This window comes from Peromyscus leucopus, chromosome 10 (genome assembly GCF_004664715.2).
Source record: "Peromyscus leucopus breed LL Stock chromosome 10, UCI_PerLeu_2.1, whole genome shotgun sequence".
Lineage (NCBI taxonomy): Eukaryota > Metazoa > Chordata > Mammalia > Rodentia > Cricetidae > Peromyscus > Peromyscus leucopus.
In genome coordinates this window covers 87,290,758-87,310,837 of record NC_051071.1, presented here as the reverse complement: position 1 = coordinate 87,310,837, position 20,080 = coordinate 87,290,758, and the positions used below count along the sequence as shown (strand labels likewise).

At 42.4% G+C, this 20,080-nt stretch overlaps 1 protein-coding gene across 8 annotated transcripts in view; it reads right to left on the bottom strand.

The window, feature by feature from the left end:
* Positions 1 to 7,018: 7,018 nt before the first annotated feature.
* Arhgap24 (Rho GTPase activating protein 24) overlaps positions 7,019 to 20,080 on the bottom strand; it is a 408,858-nt gene continuing 395,796 nt past the window's right edge. For all 8 annotated transcript variants that reach the window (XM_028867285.2, XM_028867284.2, XM_028867288.2 and 5 more), the window contains 3 exons: positions 18,674 to 18,795; positions 12,285 to 13,362; positions 7,019 to 7,858 (listed from right to left, as the gene is read on the bottom strand). In XM_028867285.2, the coding sequence (XP_028723118.1) occupies positions 7,615 to 7,858; positions 12,285 to 13,362; positions 18,674 to 18,795 (1,444 nt within the window). In that variant the 3' untranslated portion in view covers positions 7,019 to 7,614. The remainder of the gene's footprint in view (positions 7,859 to 12,284; positions 13,363 to 18,673; positions 18,796 to 20,080) is intronic.

Below are 20,080 nucleotides of genomic sequence, written 5' to 3'. Positions count from 1 at the left end.
TCTGTATTACACTGGAAAGGCTCCCTCACATCTGTATTACACTGGAAAGGCTCCCTCACACCTGTATTACACTGGAAAGGCTCCCTCACATCTGTATTACACTGGAAAGGCTCCCTCACATCTGTATACACTGGAAAGGCTCCCTCACATCTGTATTACACTGGAAAGGCTCCCTCACATCTCTACTACACTGGAAAGGCTCCCTCACATCTGTATTACACTGGAAAGGCTCCCTCACATCTCTACTACACTGGAAAGGCTCCCTCACATCTGTATTACGCTGGAAAGGCTCCCTCACATCTGTATTACACTGGAAAGGCTCCCTCACATCTGTATTACGCTGGAAAGGCTCCCTCACATCTGTATTACGCTGGAAAGGCTCCCTCACATCTGTATTACACTGGAAAGGCTCCCTCACATCTGTACTACACTGGAAAGGCTCCCTCACATCTGCATTACACTGGAAAGGCTCCCTCACATCTGTACTACACTGGAAAGGCTCCCTCACATCTCTACTACACTGGAAAGGCTCCCTCACATCTGTATTACACTGGAAAGGCTCCCTCACATCTGTATTACACTGGAAAGGCTTCCTCACATCTGTACTACACTGGAAAGGCTCCTTCACATCTGTATTACACTGGAAAGGCTCCCTCACATCTGTACTACACTGGAAAGGCTCCCTCACATCTGTATTACACTGGAAAGGCTCCCTCACATCTGTATTACACTGGAAAGGCTCCCTCACATCTGTACTACACTGGAAAGGCTCCCTCACATCTCTACTACACTGGAAAGGCTCCTTCACATCTGTATTACACTGGAAAGGCTCCCTCACATCTCTACTACACTGGAAAGGCTCCTTCACATCTGTATTACACTGGAAAGGCTCCTTCACATCTGTATTACACTGGAAAGGCTCCCTCACATCTGTACTACACTGGAAAGGCTCCCTCACATCTGTATTACGCTGGAAAGGCTCCCTCACATCTCTACTACACTGGAAAGGCTCCCTCACATCTGTATTACACTGGAAAGGCTCCCTCACATCTGTATTACACTGGAAAGGCTCCCTCACATCTGTACTACACTGGAAAGGCTCCTTCACATCTGTATTACACTGGAAAGGCTCCCTCACATCTGTACTACACTGGAAAGGCTCCCTCACATCTGTATTACACTGGAAAGGCTCCCTCACACCTGTATTACACTGGAAAGGCTCCTTCACATCTGTATTACACTGGAAAGGCTCCTTCACATCTGTATTACACTGGAAAGGCTCCCTCACATCTGTACTACACTGGAAAGGCTCCTTCACATCTGCCCTTAAAGCACCTTTACACCTTCTGGATCACAGGCAGGAAAGCTTCCCACCACCTCTCCCGTCCTTCCTGGCAACTTTTCCCTTGTCCTTCAGGGCTTCCAGAAAAGTCTTGGCCCTGTGGTGTCTTCCTGGGCTTCAGCCTTCCTTACTTTCATGGTCCATGGTCCATGGTTTTTTATCAGCAACTTGGTACCCCAGGGCATACAGACTTCAGGTCACGGGTCTATATCCTCGGGTACTTCATTATATTTTACTCCATACTTAACACCCAGTACCACCCTCCATGTTAAAAAGTGTTGAAGCACAGTTGCAGGTACGACCCTTTTGATCTCGTGTTTAGTTCTGAGATGCCACTGTCATCATCTCAGAGCAGAAAGATAAAGGGTGCTTTTTTGTCCCCCCTCCCAGCTGTCAACCTCAGGCGGCGTTGGGGAGACATACGAGATTCGAGTCCCCGAGACTGGGGCATCCCGTGCTGGGGTGTGTGATGTGCTTCGGCTGCTGTCTGTGTTGCTAAGGCCGGTCCCTGCTTTAGTTTCCAGATGAAACAGTGTGCAGCTGGGGGCCGCCACTTGCTAAGTAAGCACCACACACTGTGCTTGCACTCTAACCACATTAGCCATCTCACTCTCCCCACAGGGACAGGGTAAGGGAGGCACAGTGTATTTCCTGCTTCAGAAAAATATCACACTCATTCTCACAAATATTGTCTCGCTTCTACAAAGTTTGTCTAACTATACATTGCAGGGCCAGGGCTTGAAGCTAGTCTCAGATCACAAAAACTCACCTTCTCCTTTCTAGATACTCACAGGAGGGGCCATGGGACTTGCGGCCAACATCACTGTCTTCAACACAACCCTGAATTACAAAGGCCACACTTTCCCCTCTGAGAACAATGCAAATTAGTAAATAAATAGATACAAGTGGCTTCATGTAAGCTATAGTTGGAAATTTTAACATGTAACATCAGCGTTCCAGTTGCAGAGACAATTCTATTTATAGTGTTCTCCAAAGCACACCGCATGGTTTGTCCAGTTAGTTAATGGCACAGGTTCAACATCTGGAAGCAAATCCTTTCTCTTGAACTTGTAATTTAGAATCGTTTCAGTTGCAAGACAACTTCAAGTCTGTAAATGTAGGATGTAGCAAACATATTTTAAAATATTGTTTAATGTGCACGGGTGTCTCTTCTGTCTGTTTGTATGTGCAGCACATACGCACAATGCCCAAGGTAGCTGGAGGAGGGCATCTTCTAGATCTGGATTCACAGATGGTTGTGAGCCACTATATGAGTGCTGGGAACTGAACCCCAGCTTTCTATAAAAGCAACAAGTGCTCTTAACTGCTGGGCCATCTCTCTAGCACCCACAAGCATTTTTTTATAATATCCAACTATTAATTTCAAGTTACTAATTTCTAATTAATTCTTATACCAGCTTATAGTTCTCAGCTTTCAGTTGAAACCCAGGTGGCCGTGCTACTCATGATATCCATGGTCACTGTCACTTTGAACAGTTATGAAAGTATCCCTCAAAAGTCAAAAGTTGAGTAACAGGAGGGTTACCATATTTTTAAAATTTTTTAAACTTCATGCTGGACTGCTCTTTAGCATAAGTTGTGGAAGGTGAGAAATTGAAGGCCAAGAAAATATCATCCTATTTCCTTAGGATGGTTCACTTACCCACGGAGCTATTAGTGGATCTAAGTGGCCTGCACTGAGGTGGTGCATTCATCATAACACGGGCTTTTTAATCATGACAATGTCAGTACTTTGTAGGTATTGTTTCCAACTCACAGAAGACAACACCTGACTTGCCTTTCCTGGCATCTTGCCTGAGGGAGGTTGAAAAGCCAGCTCAATTTGCTGTGCTCTGGTTTCTTGCTGTTTTGTCTCTACCATGCTGGCTCCTAAAATCATTCTTACTCAGTATGGAAAAAAAGACATGGAAAAGAGCTATCCACAAATTAGACACAAAAATATAACTTTTTCTGCTTTGAGATTCTAGAGTGCACCATAGAGAACGTCTACTGAACGGGAGACCCACTTTAGTCTCTGGATGAGGCAGGGGAAGAGTAGGCACGGCAACTCTAGACTAGCTTCCAGAAGAATGAAGTGGACTCCAGATAAGAGGGGAAGGAGGCTTTGACAAGACTGGAGTAGAGGATTCATGAGAACAGAGAACCATGTACTTCGTTCATATCTGGTGGGTCTTACACTGAGGTGGACATGAAGATGATGTTCTGTCCTGGATGGCCTGTGCCTTGGAAATAAAGTTTGATTTCAACTTCTCAGTCCAACTGAGGAAGAAATGATTAACCACATTCTATTACTGTTGGCTTTTACTTTACAGTCACTTAGAAGCTGCTCCAGGTGACCCAGTGAGATGGGAGATGGTTGACCAAGTCTAGTTATGGTGAGTTTGTGTCTCAGCTTTTGACAGGGTGGGCCAAGAAGAAATGGCTAATTGGATTTACTCTCACCAGTTTACCTTTTAGATTTGTGGCCAGTTTAAATCCTTGAGATTTAGTTCAGGTTTTTCTTTAATGTGGTGGTATTGTGTTCCCCAAAATATTGTGTACCCTAATAAACTTATCTGGGGTCAGAGAACAGAAAAGCCACTAGATACTTAGGATAGGCAGTGGCAGCAGACGCCTTTAATCCTAGCATTCCAGAGGCAGAAATCCATCTGTTCAAGGATATAACCAAGCATGGTGATTTATGCCTTTAATCCCAGAAAGCAAGCCTTTAATCCCAGGGAGTGGTGGTAGAATGCAGAAAGGTATATAAGGCATGAGTACCAGAAACTAGAAGCATTTGGCTGGTTAAGCTTTTAGGTTTTGAGCAGCACAGTTCAGCTGAGAGCCATTCGGATATGAGGACACAGAAGCTTCCAATCTGAGGAAACAAGATCAGCTGAGAAGTTGGCCAGGTGAGGTTAGCTGTGGCTTGTTCTGTCTCTCTGATCTTCCAGTGTTCACCCCAATACTTGGCCCAGGTTTGATTTTATTAATAAGACTCTCTAAGGTTCATGCTACATAAGCATGATAAGTAATTTAAAGATTGCTTTTCTGAAATGTATTTGAAAGCTTAAGCTGCCTTTTTGACTATCTGCCTCTTCTCTGAAATCTCTCTCCGCCTGCACTAACAGAACTACCAATGATTTGGCTCCTAAAATATGCACTGTGCCACCCAGAGGGAAGCAAACAAGACCATAGCAACAGCAGGCAGGAAGCTTCACAGGAATGAACTGGCATGTGAGTGGTACAAAACTTGGTAAGAAATAAGAAAGACTTATTGGTCAAATCCTTTTACACTAGTGAAAATTATCATGTATCATTAACCAAGGCAAACCAGGGTCAGAGGATGATTTTGTAAGGCAGCCTGGAAACAGAGTGAAGATATCAGAACAGGCATGGCAGAGCAGGATGTTTTTGTCCAAAGATTAGGAATGCTGAAAAGAGGAGCAGATGACTAGGTAAAGATCAGTGATGTGAGCAATGGGAAAGTTAACTGAAGAACAGAACAAGGTGGAGTTGGACAATTCAATTAACATTTATAGGGTCCTCCCTGTCTGCCAGTCACGGGGCTCAGCCTGTGACTAAATCACAGAGCATGGCTATTTGAGAAATGTTTTTTATTATTCCAACTCTGCAGAGTGAGCAAATTATGCATGGAAGATTCAACAATGGTTGGCAAACTGCCTACATGTTGAACCCAGGCCATTCGATAGCCTGACCTTAGTGTTTTACTGACGCATCATGTAGCTCACTGGATATGTTTGAGGCTTTTCTGACCTGAGCTACAAGCTGGAGAGAGATACCAAAGCATAGCAAGAGGGTTCTGAGCTGGAGTTTGCTTAATCTGACTCTGAATTTCCTGTGGTGTACCCAGATGAAAGGCTCTGGTTGTCGATGTAGAAAAGCAAAGGGCAAAAGATAAAAGATAAGAACAGTTCTTGCTGCAGAAACACTGGTTGAATCGAAATGGCCACACAAACTTGCTCAGTGGGGAGATTCACAAAAGCTGAAATGACAAAATCATGTCACGAAGACTGTATCCTCTGAAATACACAAACACACCATTTCCAAAAAATATAAATTCCACACACTCAATAGTCTGCTGTTTATAGTCACACTCCTTGTGACATTTAATTCTAGTGTGTGGTTCCTACCCCATCACTAGCTTTCCTTAACCATTGCCTTACTGAAATGAAAAAAAAATTGTTTTCCTAAAACAGTAGCCTCAAAGAGTTCTGGATTTTTCTAGAAAATTAATATTGATAATAGTCACATATTTGTCCAAAGTGGACCTTTACACTTTGATATTCAAAAATTATTAAAAGTGAGAATATTTTCATTAAGGAAAATGGTATTATAAAAAGAAGAAGAAAAATACATTAATTCTTTCACATTATTCTCCTATTTCTCCTGGTCCCCTTTTCTTACCATCTTGCTAGAGATTTCTTTCCCAGCTGTGGCACAGAGAAAAATCCCAAACAACAGCTTGAGTGAGAGAGAGATGTCACAAAATGACATGCATTCTAGTAGTTTGATGGAGACAGGCACAGACAGACAGACCATCCATTTGCTGCCACGTCTGAAGGAGGGAGCTGGAATCCTGGGGGGTAAGTGTGATCATGCATTGCTTCCCAACTTTGTAAGGGTGTCAAGACATCCTCCAGCAGTCAGCATGATGGTACAGAGAGTTACTTCAGGACAAGAAATGCATGACAGATGAGGGCACTTCTGCATCATTCCTTCTCCATACAGTGCATCCTACACGAGAGCATCACATCTGTGATCCCTCAGCACAGCTGGAGGAGCACTTCCCAACAGAGCGTCAATGTCCATGTGTTAGATTGTCACACAAATAAAACATCAGTGTTAAATAAAGTGTGTGTGTGTGTGTGTGTGTGTGTGTGTGTGTGTGTGTGTGTGTGTTTAGGTTTGAGCACCCATGTAGGTAGAGGCCAGAAGAGGTATCAAGTGCATTCCCCCATTATATTCTACATTATTCCACAGAGACAACATCTCTCAGTGAACCTGGAGCTTGCTGCTTTTTAGGTAGGCTGGTGTTACTTAGCAATAAAACTTTCCATCCTGGAGGGAGTCTTGCTGAGACTCAGGAAGTAAATAATTCACAAGTTTCAGGAAGTCCCCGGAACTCAGATTCATAAAGCCCCTCTAGTTCCAAGATAACACAACAGTAAGGGCTGCTGAGGAGAGAGACCTTCCAACCTGTTGAGCTGTCTGCATGCTGTGCAGAGAGCTCCAGGGATACATCTGTCATTCAACTTGGTGAGGGGCGCTTCTCAGTGATGGAGCATTTGAGTTGCCCATGCTCCTGAAGTAATCCCTCACATATACCTCCATAAGTAACCTCAGTTAGTTACCTGGTTCACTAAGCTGCGTTTAGGTAGAATTATTACTTTGGTCTGGCATCATTTCCCTATGTGGACTTTCATGTTGTGTCTCCCTAGAAAAAGGCTCCCACAACAGGTTTGTTGTCCAGCAAGCTCTAGCTTCCTTCACTCCCAGTTCTGGAGGTATATAGGTGCGTGAGGCTACATCGGGATCTTCATGTGGTTGTTGTATGTCAGAACTCAGGTCTTCGTGCTTACGTGGCAAACCCCCATGCTCACTGAGCCACCTCCACAGCCCAAACTGAAGAATTTAAAGAACCATTGACAGGTATCTGGTGATTCTACTATATTTTATAAAACTTTTTTTACATTTCTCTTTTTGGTCATGGCAAGGTCTACTGGCACAAACAGCACAGCCACAAAGTATTCTCTTGACTTTAATAACTCATCTTATATATATTTATATATTTATATTTCTTCTTATCTTCATTTCATCAGCAAAAGGGGAAATAAAAATATTGATCTATAAAATAAGCGTATGATAACACGATGCCAAAAATAGCTTATGTTAAGTGCAAGGGGTGAAGCTTGAATACAAGCTGAATTGCAACAACGTATTGATTCAACATTTAAATACAGGACTTGCAACAAAATAATCATTGAGATATGCTTCCTCCTATTAGTGGACATCTTACAAACTACTTTCTATACACATATCCAGTTGTAACACTTGACAGTAGCATTATGGAGCGTGACAGAACTTTGGTACACACTGTAGATATGGATAGTGATGTCTGTAAATGAGATTTCCTCACGGGATGAAGCTCTACACAGACCAGCCACCTGAACCCACACTGTTCCCCCATACTGTTTGACCCCAAGTTCCCAGCATCCTCCCTGGAGTGGTCCAGGACAGTTGAGCAAGGCTCACTGGATCCATATGGTGTTTCCCCTCTCACTTCTCCGGGGCTCCACTGTCAGATCTCCAAATGTGGAGAAGAACTGCTCCATTTCCTTCTGAAGCATGTCGTTCCTTTTCTCGGCATCCTCCTTTGCTCGCTCAGCATTTCTCATCTTGATTTCTATCATGGTGAACTTCTTCCTTTCTTGATCCAGTTCATCGTGGAGACTCAGCATCTCTGTTTCCAAAGTCAGATTCCGCTGTTCTAAGCTGTGGAACATGGGAAGAGAAACGAGAGACAAGTGAATTCTGTGTCTCTGAAATGTGCAAGCGAATGAGATCTGTTTTCCAAACTGTCTACAGCACTTAGGAAATCAAAATGATCCCTGTCAAAGCATCAAAGCCATGCCTAATAAGGTTTTCCTTGGTGCTATTGATTTACAATTTGCTACCGTGATTTATTACCATCGTCGCAAGTCTCTGGGATGTCTCTGGGAAGTGCTTGCTTGTCACTTCATAGTGAATGAGCAGGGTCAGCACAGACAGACCAGAGACTCAAGCATGTAGCAGAGAAGGGGCAAAGGCAGAGGCAGCCTCCTGCCTGCTGCGGCAAGTTGGCTTTTCTGAATGGATGGGGACAGTGTGTGGAGGTGGAAAGAAAGGAGGGTAACCACGAGACTTTCTATGGAAAAGACTTCAGCAACAATGGTCATCAGGCTACATCCCCTGATGAGAACGGAGTTTTCAAGAGGATGTAGTCCTGTTATATGAAAGGGCCAATAGTAACCTGCATCATAACCGGGTGGTGGTGGCACACGCCTTTAATCCCAGCACTGGGAAGGCAGAGGCTGGCAGATATCTGAGGCCAACCCAGTCTACAAATCAAGTTCCAGGACAGCCAGGGCTGTTATATAGAGAAACCCTGTCTCAACAAACAAAGACAAACAAACAAAGGAAGAAACCTGCATCCTTGGCTGGAAGGTAGCAGTGGCCATGGCTGAATGAGCATCCTGCTTTCTGTTTTCTAGTCACAGTGCTGGCCACTGAGCTTGTTAGCAATGATTTCCATGGTTCTTCCAAATTGTCAGTCCCATACAGGAGGTGGACACTTTGTATCTTTATAACTGTGCTTTCAATAAGTATGGAATATAATGTAGTTTCTTTACAAGAGACTAATTTCCTTGTGCTTGTGCATTTACTATTTTAAGGGAGGAGTATCGGAACTTGGTTCTTGGTGGCATATATCTGCTAGCACAGATACTTGCACAATTCTCCTTTTCTGAGCTCAAGTACCATGGGGCTCATTCAAGTTTGTCAGATCAGTGAAACTTAAAAAGTGGATTGCCTTAATAGTAATCCGAACATTGAAATTTCCATTATTTTTCTGCTTTGAAAAAGACAAGCCTTATATATAGTCTGTGCATTTGATGAGATTGTAAGAAAGTTGAAAGGAATGTGAAGCTAGCCTCCCTCCCTTTACAAGTAACTTGAATCCAAAAGCAAAACAGAAGAGAATAAACCCCTCCTATTGGGCAATAGCTAAGAAGACTATTTGTAGCACACAGTCAAATTTTTACCTGAGAGGCTGGAAGTGTGCTGGCTGTCACCCAGAGTCACCCCACGATACAGTCTCCATGCTCTCTGAAATTACTTTTGGACTAACTATGTTAGAAAAAGCCGAAGCTTAACTACCACGTGAAATAAACCATGCAGAAAATGTATTCACGTGCTCGTATGCCAGGGGCCTTCGTGTAGAACACCCAGGAAGCCAAAGGAGTAAGCAGAAAACAAAAAGGAATTCCCTTCAAACAAACACATGAAATGCTGGATACGTTTACAGATGTTTTATGAACGCTTTGTCAATGCTAAAGTTAAAATAATAGTATGTTCGGGTATCGGGACCCAGGAATAAATGCAACACAGGTTAGTAAGTGGAGGCCCACAGCAGTGTTAGCCTTACACTGAAGTCTGCGAGGAGGGGCCATTCTCTTCTTCAGCTGGGGAGGGATGGGGACTCTGGGGTAAGAGAGGCCAAGAAGTGCTAGCGGATTCAACTGAGAGCTTGAGGCACAAGTTCTCTTCACAAGGAAGGGAATAAAAGCAAAATCTACTCATGAATTTCTACTATAGGCAGACTTGGATCATTAAAAAAGAGAACTGCATTACTGGAAAACTGACCTGAGAGACACAGAGTGTCACATGGGCTGATACTTAGGAAAAGTTACACATGAAGCAAAAGTTAAGATAGATGGGGGCTAGATTAAGAATGTCCAATATACCTTGGAAAAGTTATGAAGAGAGAAAACTGAGAAGATGAGGAGATAAAATAGACACAGAGGGGATCAGTGAAATAGACCATATTTTAAAGGGATATGTATGGCCTTAGATCAATAATCAAGCATGCATTTTGTAAACTAAGAAGTGGAAGAAACACATGGAATGTTTACATGGAAAGAAACCTTCCATCACAATAGTATCAGAAAGGGGGACTTTGGGGGAAAATCCTTAATATAAAACTGACATTTAGTTACTGATCAAAAAGGATTGATTAACAAGGACATGGAAGATCCTGAACATATTGTAGAGCATTACATTATCAATACAAAACATAACAGTCTCAAGGATAAATGGACAAGCCCAGAATGATGTTATAAGACTTTAAGGTATCTTTTTCAAAATTTCTACCTGTGGAGGAGAAAAATCAGAGAACTGCAGATTTAAGTAGTCTGATTAACAGCCATACGTTACTGTTATACACAGTTATATATGTATAAAGTTATATACAGTTTACCAAACTAATGAGAGAATAGATTCATCAAGCTAGATAACTGATATCATATCGGTGAATTTCTTTGAGTAGAATTCAGTGTTTTCTAAGAACACAGAGTTGGAAACTAGGACAGGGATGTGCAGGAAAGAAGAGTCAACTCTTGTGTTTGAAGCTGCAAACAACACATCTCACTGACAGACAAAGTGAACTGCTGTCTCTCTCTCTCTATCCATCCACAGTATTGGTGAGGTGGAGTTAAGAGAGAATTTGAAGAAAAGTGTGCAATTCTGCACAGCCATGGCAGAGAGTAACGAGAGCACCGATCCTTGCACACCACGTGTCCTAGGTGTACAACAGCCCCACCTGACCTCTTCCCTTGGCCTGGCAGGGGGAGAGGAAAATGGAGGTGTGGGTCCCTGAAATGGCACTCTCTTTGAAAGGTCTGCTGTTTGTCAAGCTGTCTGAAATGCACTATAGATCTCATAGCACACTCATTCATCACATTCCTAGAAATGAACAAACCTTATGAGGTGACAATCTTTTTTTAATACCACTTGTTATTGCAGTGCCATGGAGAAAAATTCAAAAGCTCATTTTCTCTCAATGAGTCTCACAGAAAGACTTTGCAGGGGAAGTCATTTTCCAGTCTCCTAAGCAGTATTTTAATTTATATTTAATTATCCATAGCTTATGAAAGTGTGCTTTTGCTTTGTAATTAATCATTAGATGGGAAACTCATTGCAATATGTTAAAGTCAGCTGTATATATCATCCATTTATCTATCATCTCTGTATTGAAGAAACAAACATATATATTGCATCATATAATTTCATAACTGTGGGGTTTGGAGCCACCAAGGTAGTTAATGAGAGTCAAATTATAGACGACTCTAGCAAGCCATTCCTGAAGAGGTTCTCCAAGAAGCATGGCTTGAACCTGGGTCAGCCATGCCTTGTGGTGCCCTGGACCTCAGCACTGTTTCTCCTGACCCCATAATTCAGCGTTCGTTGCTCTACACTGCACCAAAGGAGCATAAGCTTAAACTGTTTACAGTTCCTGTGGCCGTGGCAGGGTTGGGTGACCTTCAGGTCTCCAGCATGAGCGTCTGTCTGTGAGTCCTGGGCTCCAGTCTAGATGGAGTACTGCCACTCGAGAGCACAGTGCCACAGAACACAGCTGCCGGCCCTTAACTCACCCAGGCAGCTTCCCCAAGGAAGCTGCTAAGCAAAGCTTGCCCCCTGGCCATTTAAAGGAGAGGGTAGATGGCTAGGAAATAGATTTTAATGTAATCATATTCTCATAATGGTGGAGCTTGCACCTCCCTTAGACCACACTCGCCCATGTTAATTGACTTTGTATCTGTTCTTTAAAGTCACCACAGATTCATTTTCAGAGTAAGAGTCGGGCCTTGAAACTGAGCCGAGCAAGTCCTGTGTCATCATGGACCTGCCATCTCCAAGAGCTCAACAGATTCTTCCCAGTCTGAGACAGCTGTGAGATAAAAATGCTCTCTCAGAACTAAATGGTTGAAAAATGAAAATAAATGTTTTCTTTGCTTTTTAAATTTCATCCTAACATTTTACCTGACTTCTTATTTTACTCTAATTCTGCGCTCATCTTACCAGTGAAAACAGCAGGCTATTGTCCTCTCCTGGGGCCCCTCCACTACAGACAGGGATATTCAATAATCACGGAAGAGGACTCTATTTCCTGTTAGAAACAAGGCCCATTGACTCCTTTTGTGCTTCTGAGGTAGATGTTGCCTAACTTCCCCGACATTCCATAGCAGGCAGATGGGAAGACCTGAGCTCAGATCTCCCTGGTAGGGCATTTAGGGCGTCTTTGGTCCCAATGTGGCTCAGGACCGATGCAGGAAGCTGTCGGCGCCACCCTCTGGTAACTATAACGACTTCCACGTTTTCTCACCTTTTTATCCGGGACTCGTATTCGATCTTCTGCTTGGTCATTTCCTGTTTCAGGCTGGACACTAAACTGTGAAGCGCACTGTGGTTGCTGGTGTTGTTGCCGACGAACGTCTCGCTGTTGTCGCTGCTGCTGGTGGCGCGGCTGCTTCGCCCACCCACACTCCTGCGGTCACTTCTGTTCTCATAGTCCCCGGGATGAGAAAGGTCGTCCTGGGGGGCCCCGTCTAAGATGGGGTCCTCGAAGTTCCCCCCGTAAAAGTCCTGCTCTGGGCAGGTGGTGGTGGAGGAGCGACAGGAGTTGGAGTTCTCGGGGAGGGAGATCTCACAGGAGGAGGTGGACCACGTGGCGCTGTCCACGCTGTGCTTGTCGTCGAGGCTCACCAGGGAGAACTGCTGATGGACGTTGTCGTAGGTGGAGAGCCTGTTGTGCTGGCCCGACTCGGCGCTCTGCTCCTTCTGTTTGTTGTCTCGCAGGGTCACGTAGCCATTGGGCAGCCAGCTCATGCTTCGGCCGTTCAAGGGGTTCCCTAGCGTGTCAGTGTTCAAAATGCCCATGCGGACGGTTCCGTTCTGCACACTGTGAGTGCCCATTTTGGTACCAGAGCTCTTGAGGGAAGAGGTCCTTCTGGCTTGTAAACTGCCATTAGGGGTGGTTTGGGTTTTCTCGACACCTTCCGCATTACTGCTGCTGAATGACCCGTTGGTGACTATCCCACTACCCTTGTTGAAGGCTGGGTTCTTTTTGACCATGAGAGGGGGGCTCCTGGAGACATCCAGCTTGTGAATACTGTTCCTCGGGCTGTTGGTTTTGCTGCTTGATAGAGCTGTGGGGGATCCATTGTCCACGCTGCCTCTCTGGGGGGATTCAGACTTGTCCCAAGAGCACCGTCTGCCGGGGCTCTCTTTGGTGTTGTTATTTTCCTTGTTCTGTAACTGACCCATCGTGGCTTTCTTATGGCTATCATTGTTGTTGATACTCAGTCCGTCTTGGGGCTTGCTTTGTAATTCTGTATCCTTGGGGAAGAGATGGTCGTGTTTACTAATCATCACTGACATCAACTGCTGGACCACCACAGTGCCTGGAATTACATAGAAAATAAAGCAGAGTGAGTGAGGGTGGCTTTGATTTATTTCCCATTTTGAATTGGACTCTTGAGAAAAGATATTTAGAAGAAATTTACTATGATTATAACCAATAACAACTTCCATTATTAATGATTATATTAGTGATGAAATCTAAAGTTTCTTGAGCATCTAGTCTGTGCCCTGAACTGTGCAAACATGGGTATATTTATATATGTATGTATGTGTGTGTATATGTGTGTGTATGTATGTATGTAGGTATATGTACATACCTAAACACATACATATAGTCACGTTTACATTATTTTAAAGATTAAGTATCTTGACTAAGGTCACAAAACTAAAAGGAGTCAGACTCTGGCCTTTAACTCAGAGTAATATGTTCCAGAGCCCGGACTTTATTCCATATACAACATTTATTGCAAGTTTAATATTTCCAGTTTTAGAAATGCTTAAGAAGATGTCATGTTAATTTAAGCCATTATTGTTGTTTTAGTATTGTATTTAAATAGAGTCTTATACAGTCTATGGTGTGCACATGGTCCATCTTTTTACTACAACAAGAAAATGAAGTTCCATGTGACTTTTGTCATTAAAAAGATTTAGGGATAAGGGACATTGTCTAGAATGGTACAGTAAGGACCTCTAAACATCCTCTTTTCCATAAAAGCACTAGCAACATTTTTCAGAATCAAACAGTTTCAGAATTTGGAAATGAACTGAAAGATTTAAGCATTTTAGAGAAATCTCAATAGAAGGAACAACTCCATGCTGTTTTAAGTTGCTTGGATGCTGACGGACATTGGTACCCCATCACTGTAGCTTAAAAACTCACAATCCACACTCCCCTTGACAACCAACAGCTTGGAAACCACTGCAGTGGGCAGAACTGCATTGGGAGGAAGCCCCAGGCTCTGTCCTGGAGAACTGCCCTCTGACCTCTCCGAAGACTGCATTTACAAGACGACTTCTGTGATCTGATTAACTGTTTGCTTTAGGTAAGACGCTTTCAATTACATTATATAAAGCATACCCAAACCATCCTCTCCTTCTGAATCAAAGAGTAAGAGGTAAGACAGACAAACACTAAACCAATTGAGACATTAGAGGACAACCCTGGGAGTGAAACTGTGATGCCTGGAGTTTAGATGCCGACAATCTCCCTTACAGATGTGCTCATGCTCTGGAAAGAAGTAAGATGCCCACAAATTCTCACCTCTGCCTGACCTTGAAGCACAAGCAGAAACTGAAGGCTGAGTGAACTTCTGACCCGGCTGCCTAGCTGAGTGTCGACTTGGCTCAGCAGGTTCACAGCACCTCTTGATAGACACAAGGAATCTTATTGGCTCCGGACACTTGAGCAAATCTCTACCCACTCACTGACAACTAAGTGCACAATATACAGACTTCAAAAGCTACAGATCACTAAAAGGGCGGACTTCTAGAATTGTTATAAAGACAGTGAACAGTAACACAGAAGCAACAGGAAGGAGAATCATATCCAAGGTCCCAACATGCTAATACACATGTTCACTTCTCAACAACAAAAGAGATGTTCAGAGAATAAAGCATCACTTCTTCACTGGGAGAAAAGAGCTGACTCTGAGGAAGTCCGAACACTGTAGTTACCAGGAACACTTCAGGTCAGCTGGGCTGACAGGAAGCAGCAGCCCAGTGTGGGATATGGCCGCCCTTCCATTGAAAGCAACACTTCTCCTAAACACTTAAAATCAGTCTAAACTGAATTTAGGAAACTTAGGAAAAATGTCACATTCATCCATGTTCTGCATACTATTTCTATGATGGTTCAAAATTCAAAATTTATTATTTCCAGTGTGACAGGGCAGCTGATAGACCCATGTTACCGAGATTTATGGTTCATAAACATCATGTGAATTTCCTGTTAAAAGGCAGATTCTTGTGCAACATCCATTGAGTAGGACGGAGATTTTGTGTTTCTATGTAGGTTTCACATGACAGCAGCAAAGACAGTCTAGAAACAGTAACACCATCAGGAAGCTTTACAACTTAAGGACCTGCCTGGACACACTTTATGAATTTGTATTTTCACACTGTCCCTAGATGATTCCTCTGTGTCTGAGAGACATGGTAATAGGTGGGAACATTTCAAGAGTGTCACAAAGAAAGTCTCTTAAACGTCCGTGAGATGCAACACTTTTCAGATGGGAGAATTGAGGTTGGGAAAGGTTAACGTCTTTGCTTAAGGCCGCAGATGAAGAATGACCAAGGTAAAGTATAACACCCAGTCTTTTGGTTCCAAATTCTGCATCTATTCCAATACACTCCCATGCTAGGATTTAAAGGTGAAGTGGCAATAACCAAATCTAGGCCAGTTCTAACAAGGAAACTAAAGACAATTTTTATTGAATCACCATCAATTATAACAGCACTGCAGGAGGAAAAACAAAACAATGAGAATGCTTTGTAGGGTATACACAGTTTCTCTTTCTCAGTAATCTCTGGAACTTTACCCACACTTTCAATGCAGTGAGTCTAATGTAAGAATTTCAAAGAAATTTAAATGGTCTAGGCTGGGGAGATGGATCAGCAGTCAGGAGGTTCAGTTCCCAGTGCCCACATATGGTAGCTCACAACTGCCCATAACTGCAGCTCTTGGGTAAGTGACAGCCTCTTCAGCCTTTCCAGGAAACTGCATGAGCTGTGTGTGCATACATAAAGACATAAACACATGCATACATGTGGATAAAAATAGAACAGAAATATTTAAAGTGGTCCTCTCACTACTGACAGCATGAGTGTGACACTGTCACACTTCTTGCTTGTGCGACAGGCACAGCTTTGAGGGTTTATAGCTTCCATTACATATGATTTTGCCTAGTATTGGGGGAAAGTGAACCCTGCTCTCTCATCACTGGAATGTTAGCACTTGAGGCTTCGCTGCTTTTTATTATAGTTATGGATTCTGGGAGACATTTAATTAACTGGATAACAAATTTCCCATATCTTCAAGATGAACTTGTGAGCATCCAGGATAAAGTGTGCCTGTTACAAGGCAGAGTGAGTGTCAAGGCCCCACAGATTCAGAATATTCTTTCTTGTGTGTTGGGACATTTTTCTGCCATCTAGTCTCTGGGATGGGCAATGGTGGTAGTCTCCTGCAAAGGGACTTTCAGTTTTGTAACCGGTAGCAGTGATGTGTGCCTGCTACCACATGAACTAGCTCTGTTTCCTTTCCTCCACTCCTCTCTGTCATTTTCTTCCTCAGAATGCTAATGCAGACTATCAAGCCCAATAATGAGGTCCAAGCAGCTGTAATCACCAGCCTATTATGCAGAGTCCAAGCTACTCTGGATCACACTGAACTGCACAATCCTGCAATTCCCTAGTGGCTCATATAATTTTGTGCAGGTTAAATTAAAAAGCCATATCCAGGCAGTTTTCTTTATAAACATTGGCTAAGAATTTAATTTTCCTGTAAAGATACATAGGCAGTATTTTATACAATATAATTTCAAGTTATACTTTTGTAGCAAATACCGATACAGCTGTCATTTTCTACATCCAAAGATATCCAATGAGTTATAACAAGTGTACATAGTCCTGGAAAAACTATGTAATTATGATATGGATAATTTCCCCTGTGCCTTTTTTCTGTCAACCTCTTACCCACATCTTCTGCCCACGGTAACCACTACTGTGATTTCTATAACTACAGTTCTGCTTTTGCTGGAGCTTAATATATAAATGCAGTTATACAGCCACTCTAGTTTCATTTCTGTTGCTGTGCTAAAGTACCCCAACAAAAAGCAGCTTAGGGGAAAAGAAGATTTTTTTTTTTTTTTTTTTTGAGCTCACAATTCTAGGTTATAGTCCACCCTATCAGGGACATCAAGCAGGAGTCCCAAGAAGTCACATGCAGTGTCAAGGGCGGGGAGAAGCGAGGCATGCATGTGTGGTGCTCTGCCAGCTTCCTGTGCTGTGAGATTCCAGGGCCCCATGCCAGGGAACAGTTCCACCACTTTCAGGCTGGATCCTCCCACATCAGTTATGGCAGCCCAGAGAGTTCCCCAGAGACATGCCCACAGCACAACCTGATCTGGTTGCCCGAGTCAGTCTCCTTTCTCAGGAGACTCTAGGACATCAGGTAGAGCAGCGACCACAGCAGCGTTCTGTGTCCAGGCATCTGAACTTCACTGTTTCATTCTTAGTATTTCGGTCTATAGATAATGACTTTATACATTATTGTTTTCTTATTATTCTAATTTTTACTAAATGGGTTCCTTGGTATTTTCATATATGTATATAACCCATTCTGGTTACTTCTACCTGTACCTTCTCTAATCCCCCTCCACCATGGTTGATCCTCTTCCCAACAAGACTCTCACACTCATCTCTTTTTATTTTATTTTGTGACCCACTGAGTTGTATCAGTTTTATCTGTGTGGCTAGACAGAAAACATTCATATGTCTACTAAATTCTTTAGATTTAATTAAGTTCTCTGGATTATTTTACACCCAAACTATGATGCTAACTTGTATTTCCCTCAACATCAGAAAAGAGGAGTTAAGCTAAGTGACAGGCACATACTCAATGGCTTTGCCTCTCATACTCAAAATGTAGAATGGAAATCTTAGACCTTTCAAGAAAGGAAGAACATCACAATGGGAGGTTAACATTTTCTTAGGGACTAAATAAACTCTGAGTAAAACTAAAACTAGTTATCCTTTCTTCTAAGTTGCCTACTAAATTCTGAGATGTTCAATTGAGTCATTCTTAGAAAACAATGACTATAGTACCCACAAGTAGAAACAGAAAAGCATCCAATCTTTAAGGTTGATGGAACTAAATAGAGGTAGATTATTAGGGAAACGATGCAAAAAATTCTGTAATTTGAATTGTAACAATTCCTTTAGGTTTCGCCATGTAAAAAGTCAGATTTGCTTACCAAATCTTGAAATTGTTGAATCTTTTCAAACTGATAAACAGTCATTGACTAAAAGTCACCTGGCAATTGTACTGGGTGGCAGAGTGGACACTTTCCAGTTCTGTCTCCTACTTTTCAGGTGATCAACCAATCTGTGCAAGTCCCTTTGTAAACAAGCGCTATTGTGAAATTATTTTACAATTTTATGTCGAGTAATATGAAGCAAACTCTCTCTTCTCAAAAGAAAATATTTTACATTTAAAGAATAATCAGAGTAAGTTAATGGAGAAACCATGATTTCACTTATTTTCTGAGTTTGCTGAAATGATAATAGGTACAGGCCAACCAAGAGACACTTGATTCTTGTCCTGGCGAGGCTGCAAGGTAATCATTCACTTACCCTCCATTATGGTCAAAGGATCTTCCACCTTCGGGCGCAGGATGTTAGGGCCAAAGACAGTTGCCAAGTTCTGGGCGCTCATCTTGTTAACTCCTGAATAGGACTGCACTTCATCCAGGAACCTGGTGGTGGAAAACCATTGAAACAGTGAGATTCAATTTCTTTGTGGAATAAAATGGATCATTGGGAAATGTGTGAACTGAAATATATTCAAAGATGACTATGGAAACAAAACTATATGGAGATTTAAACATCTCTCACTGTAATGTACAGAAAGTTACAGTGTAGATAATGAGACATCAGGCTTTTGGAACTATATCAAAGAACTTCTCCAGCTTGGTATAGTTTAGGCTCCACTGTCAATTAAGTGTGTTTGGATATTATTATGAATTTTGAGATTCAAGTATATGCATTCCCTCCTGTTGTGGTTTACATGAATGTCCCTCAAAGGCTCATGTGTTAAAAGGAATTTTGACACTGTTGAGAAATGGTAGAAACTTCAAAGATGAAGTCTAGTGGGAGGTTCTAGTCATCATGGGGGTATCCTTGAAGAAGATATTGAGATTCAGCCCCATTAGGACAACAGTGAAGAGAGAGAGAGAGAGAGAGAGAGAGAGAGAGAGAGAGAGAGAGAGAGAGAGAGAGAGAAACATGAAATTGGAAGGGAATAGGGAAGAAATTGGAGGGAAGGGAATTAAGTGGACCTGATTAAACACATAATATGCATGTGTAGATTCTCAAATAATAAAAAAAGCAAAATGTAAAAAAACAAAATACATATACACACAGGGAGTGGGGGTGGGATTGTCAGAAGACAAAAGGTAGGCTAGCCTCAGTCCTTGTCCTCTGAGCAAGTGTAGTTGGACTTGACTTTAAAGACATTTGTGAAGAAACAATAAAGCTCCCAGGCATTGCACCAACTGAAGAAAAATACAGTGATTTGAAATGCAATAACAAAGGCAATGCGTGGCCTACCAAGAAAAGATACCTGAAGATTTAAAACAACCCTGGCCACTAAACACATGGCTTTGTCACGTGTTCCTTCCTTGTTATCTGGCCTTACCACAGGATATAAGTGACAGGCCCGATCACTAATGGACTGAACATCCGATACTCAGAAACTGAAGCTAATCAATCATTTATTCTTTAAAGTTGATTAGCTTGGATATTTTGTTACAGTAATTAAAAGATGACTAGCATGCTTTCAATGCCTTGGATGTTATTTAGACACACATTCAGTGAGAGAATGGTACATAAGATCATCTGCAAAAATCTATGATTCCACAGAAGAGGAATCACTATCATCATGGGGAATTGGTGAGCTCCAATTATAATGTATTAAAACATAAATGCATACATTTTGGGAACTAAAATGTCAATTCTATTGATGAAAAACTGTAAGCACAT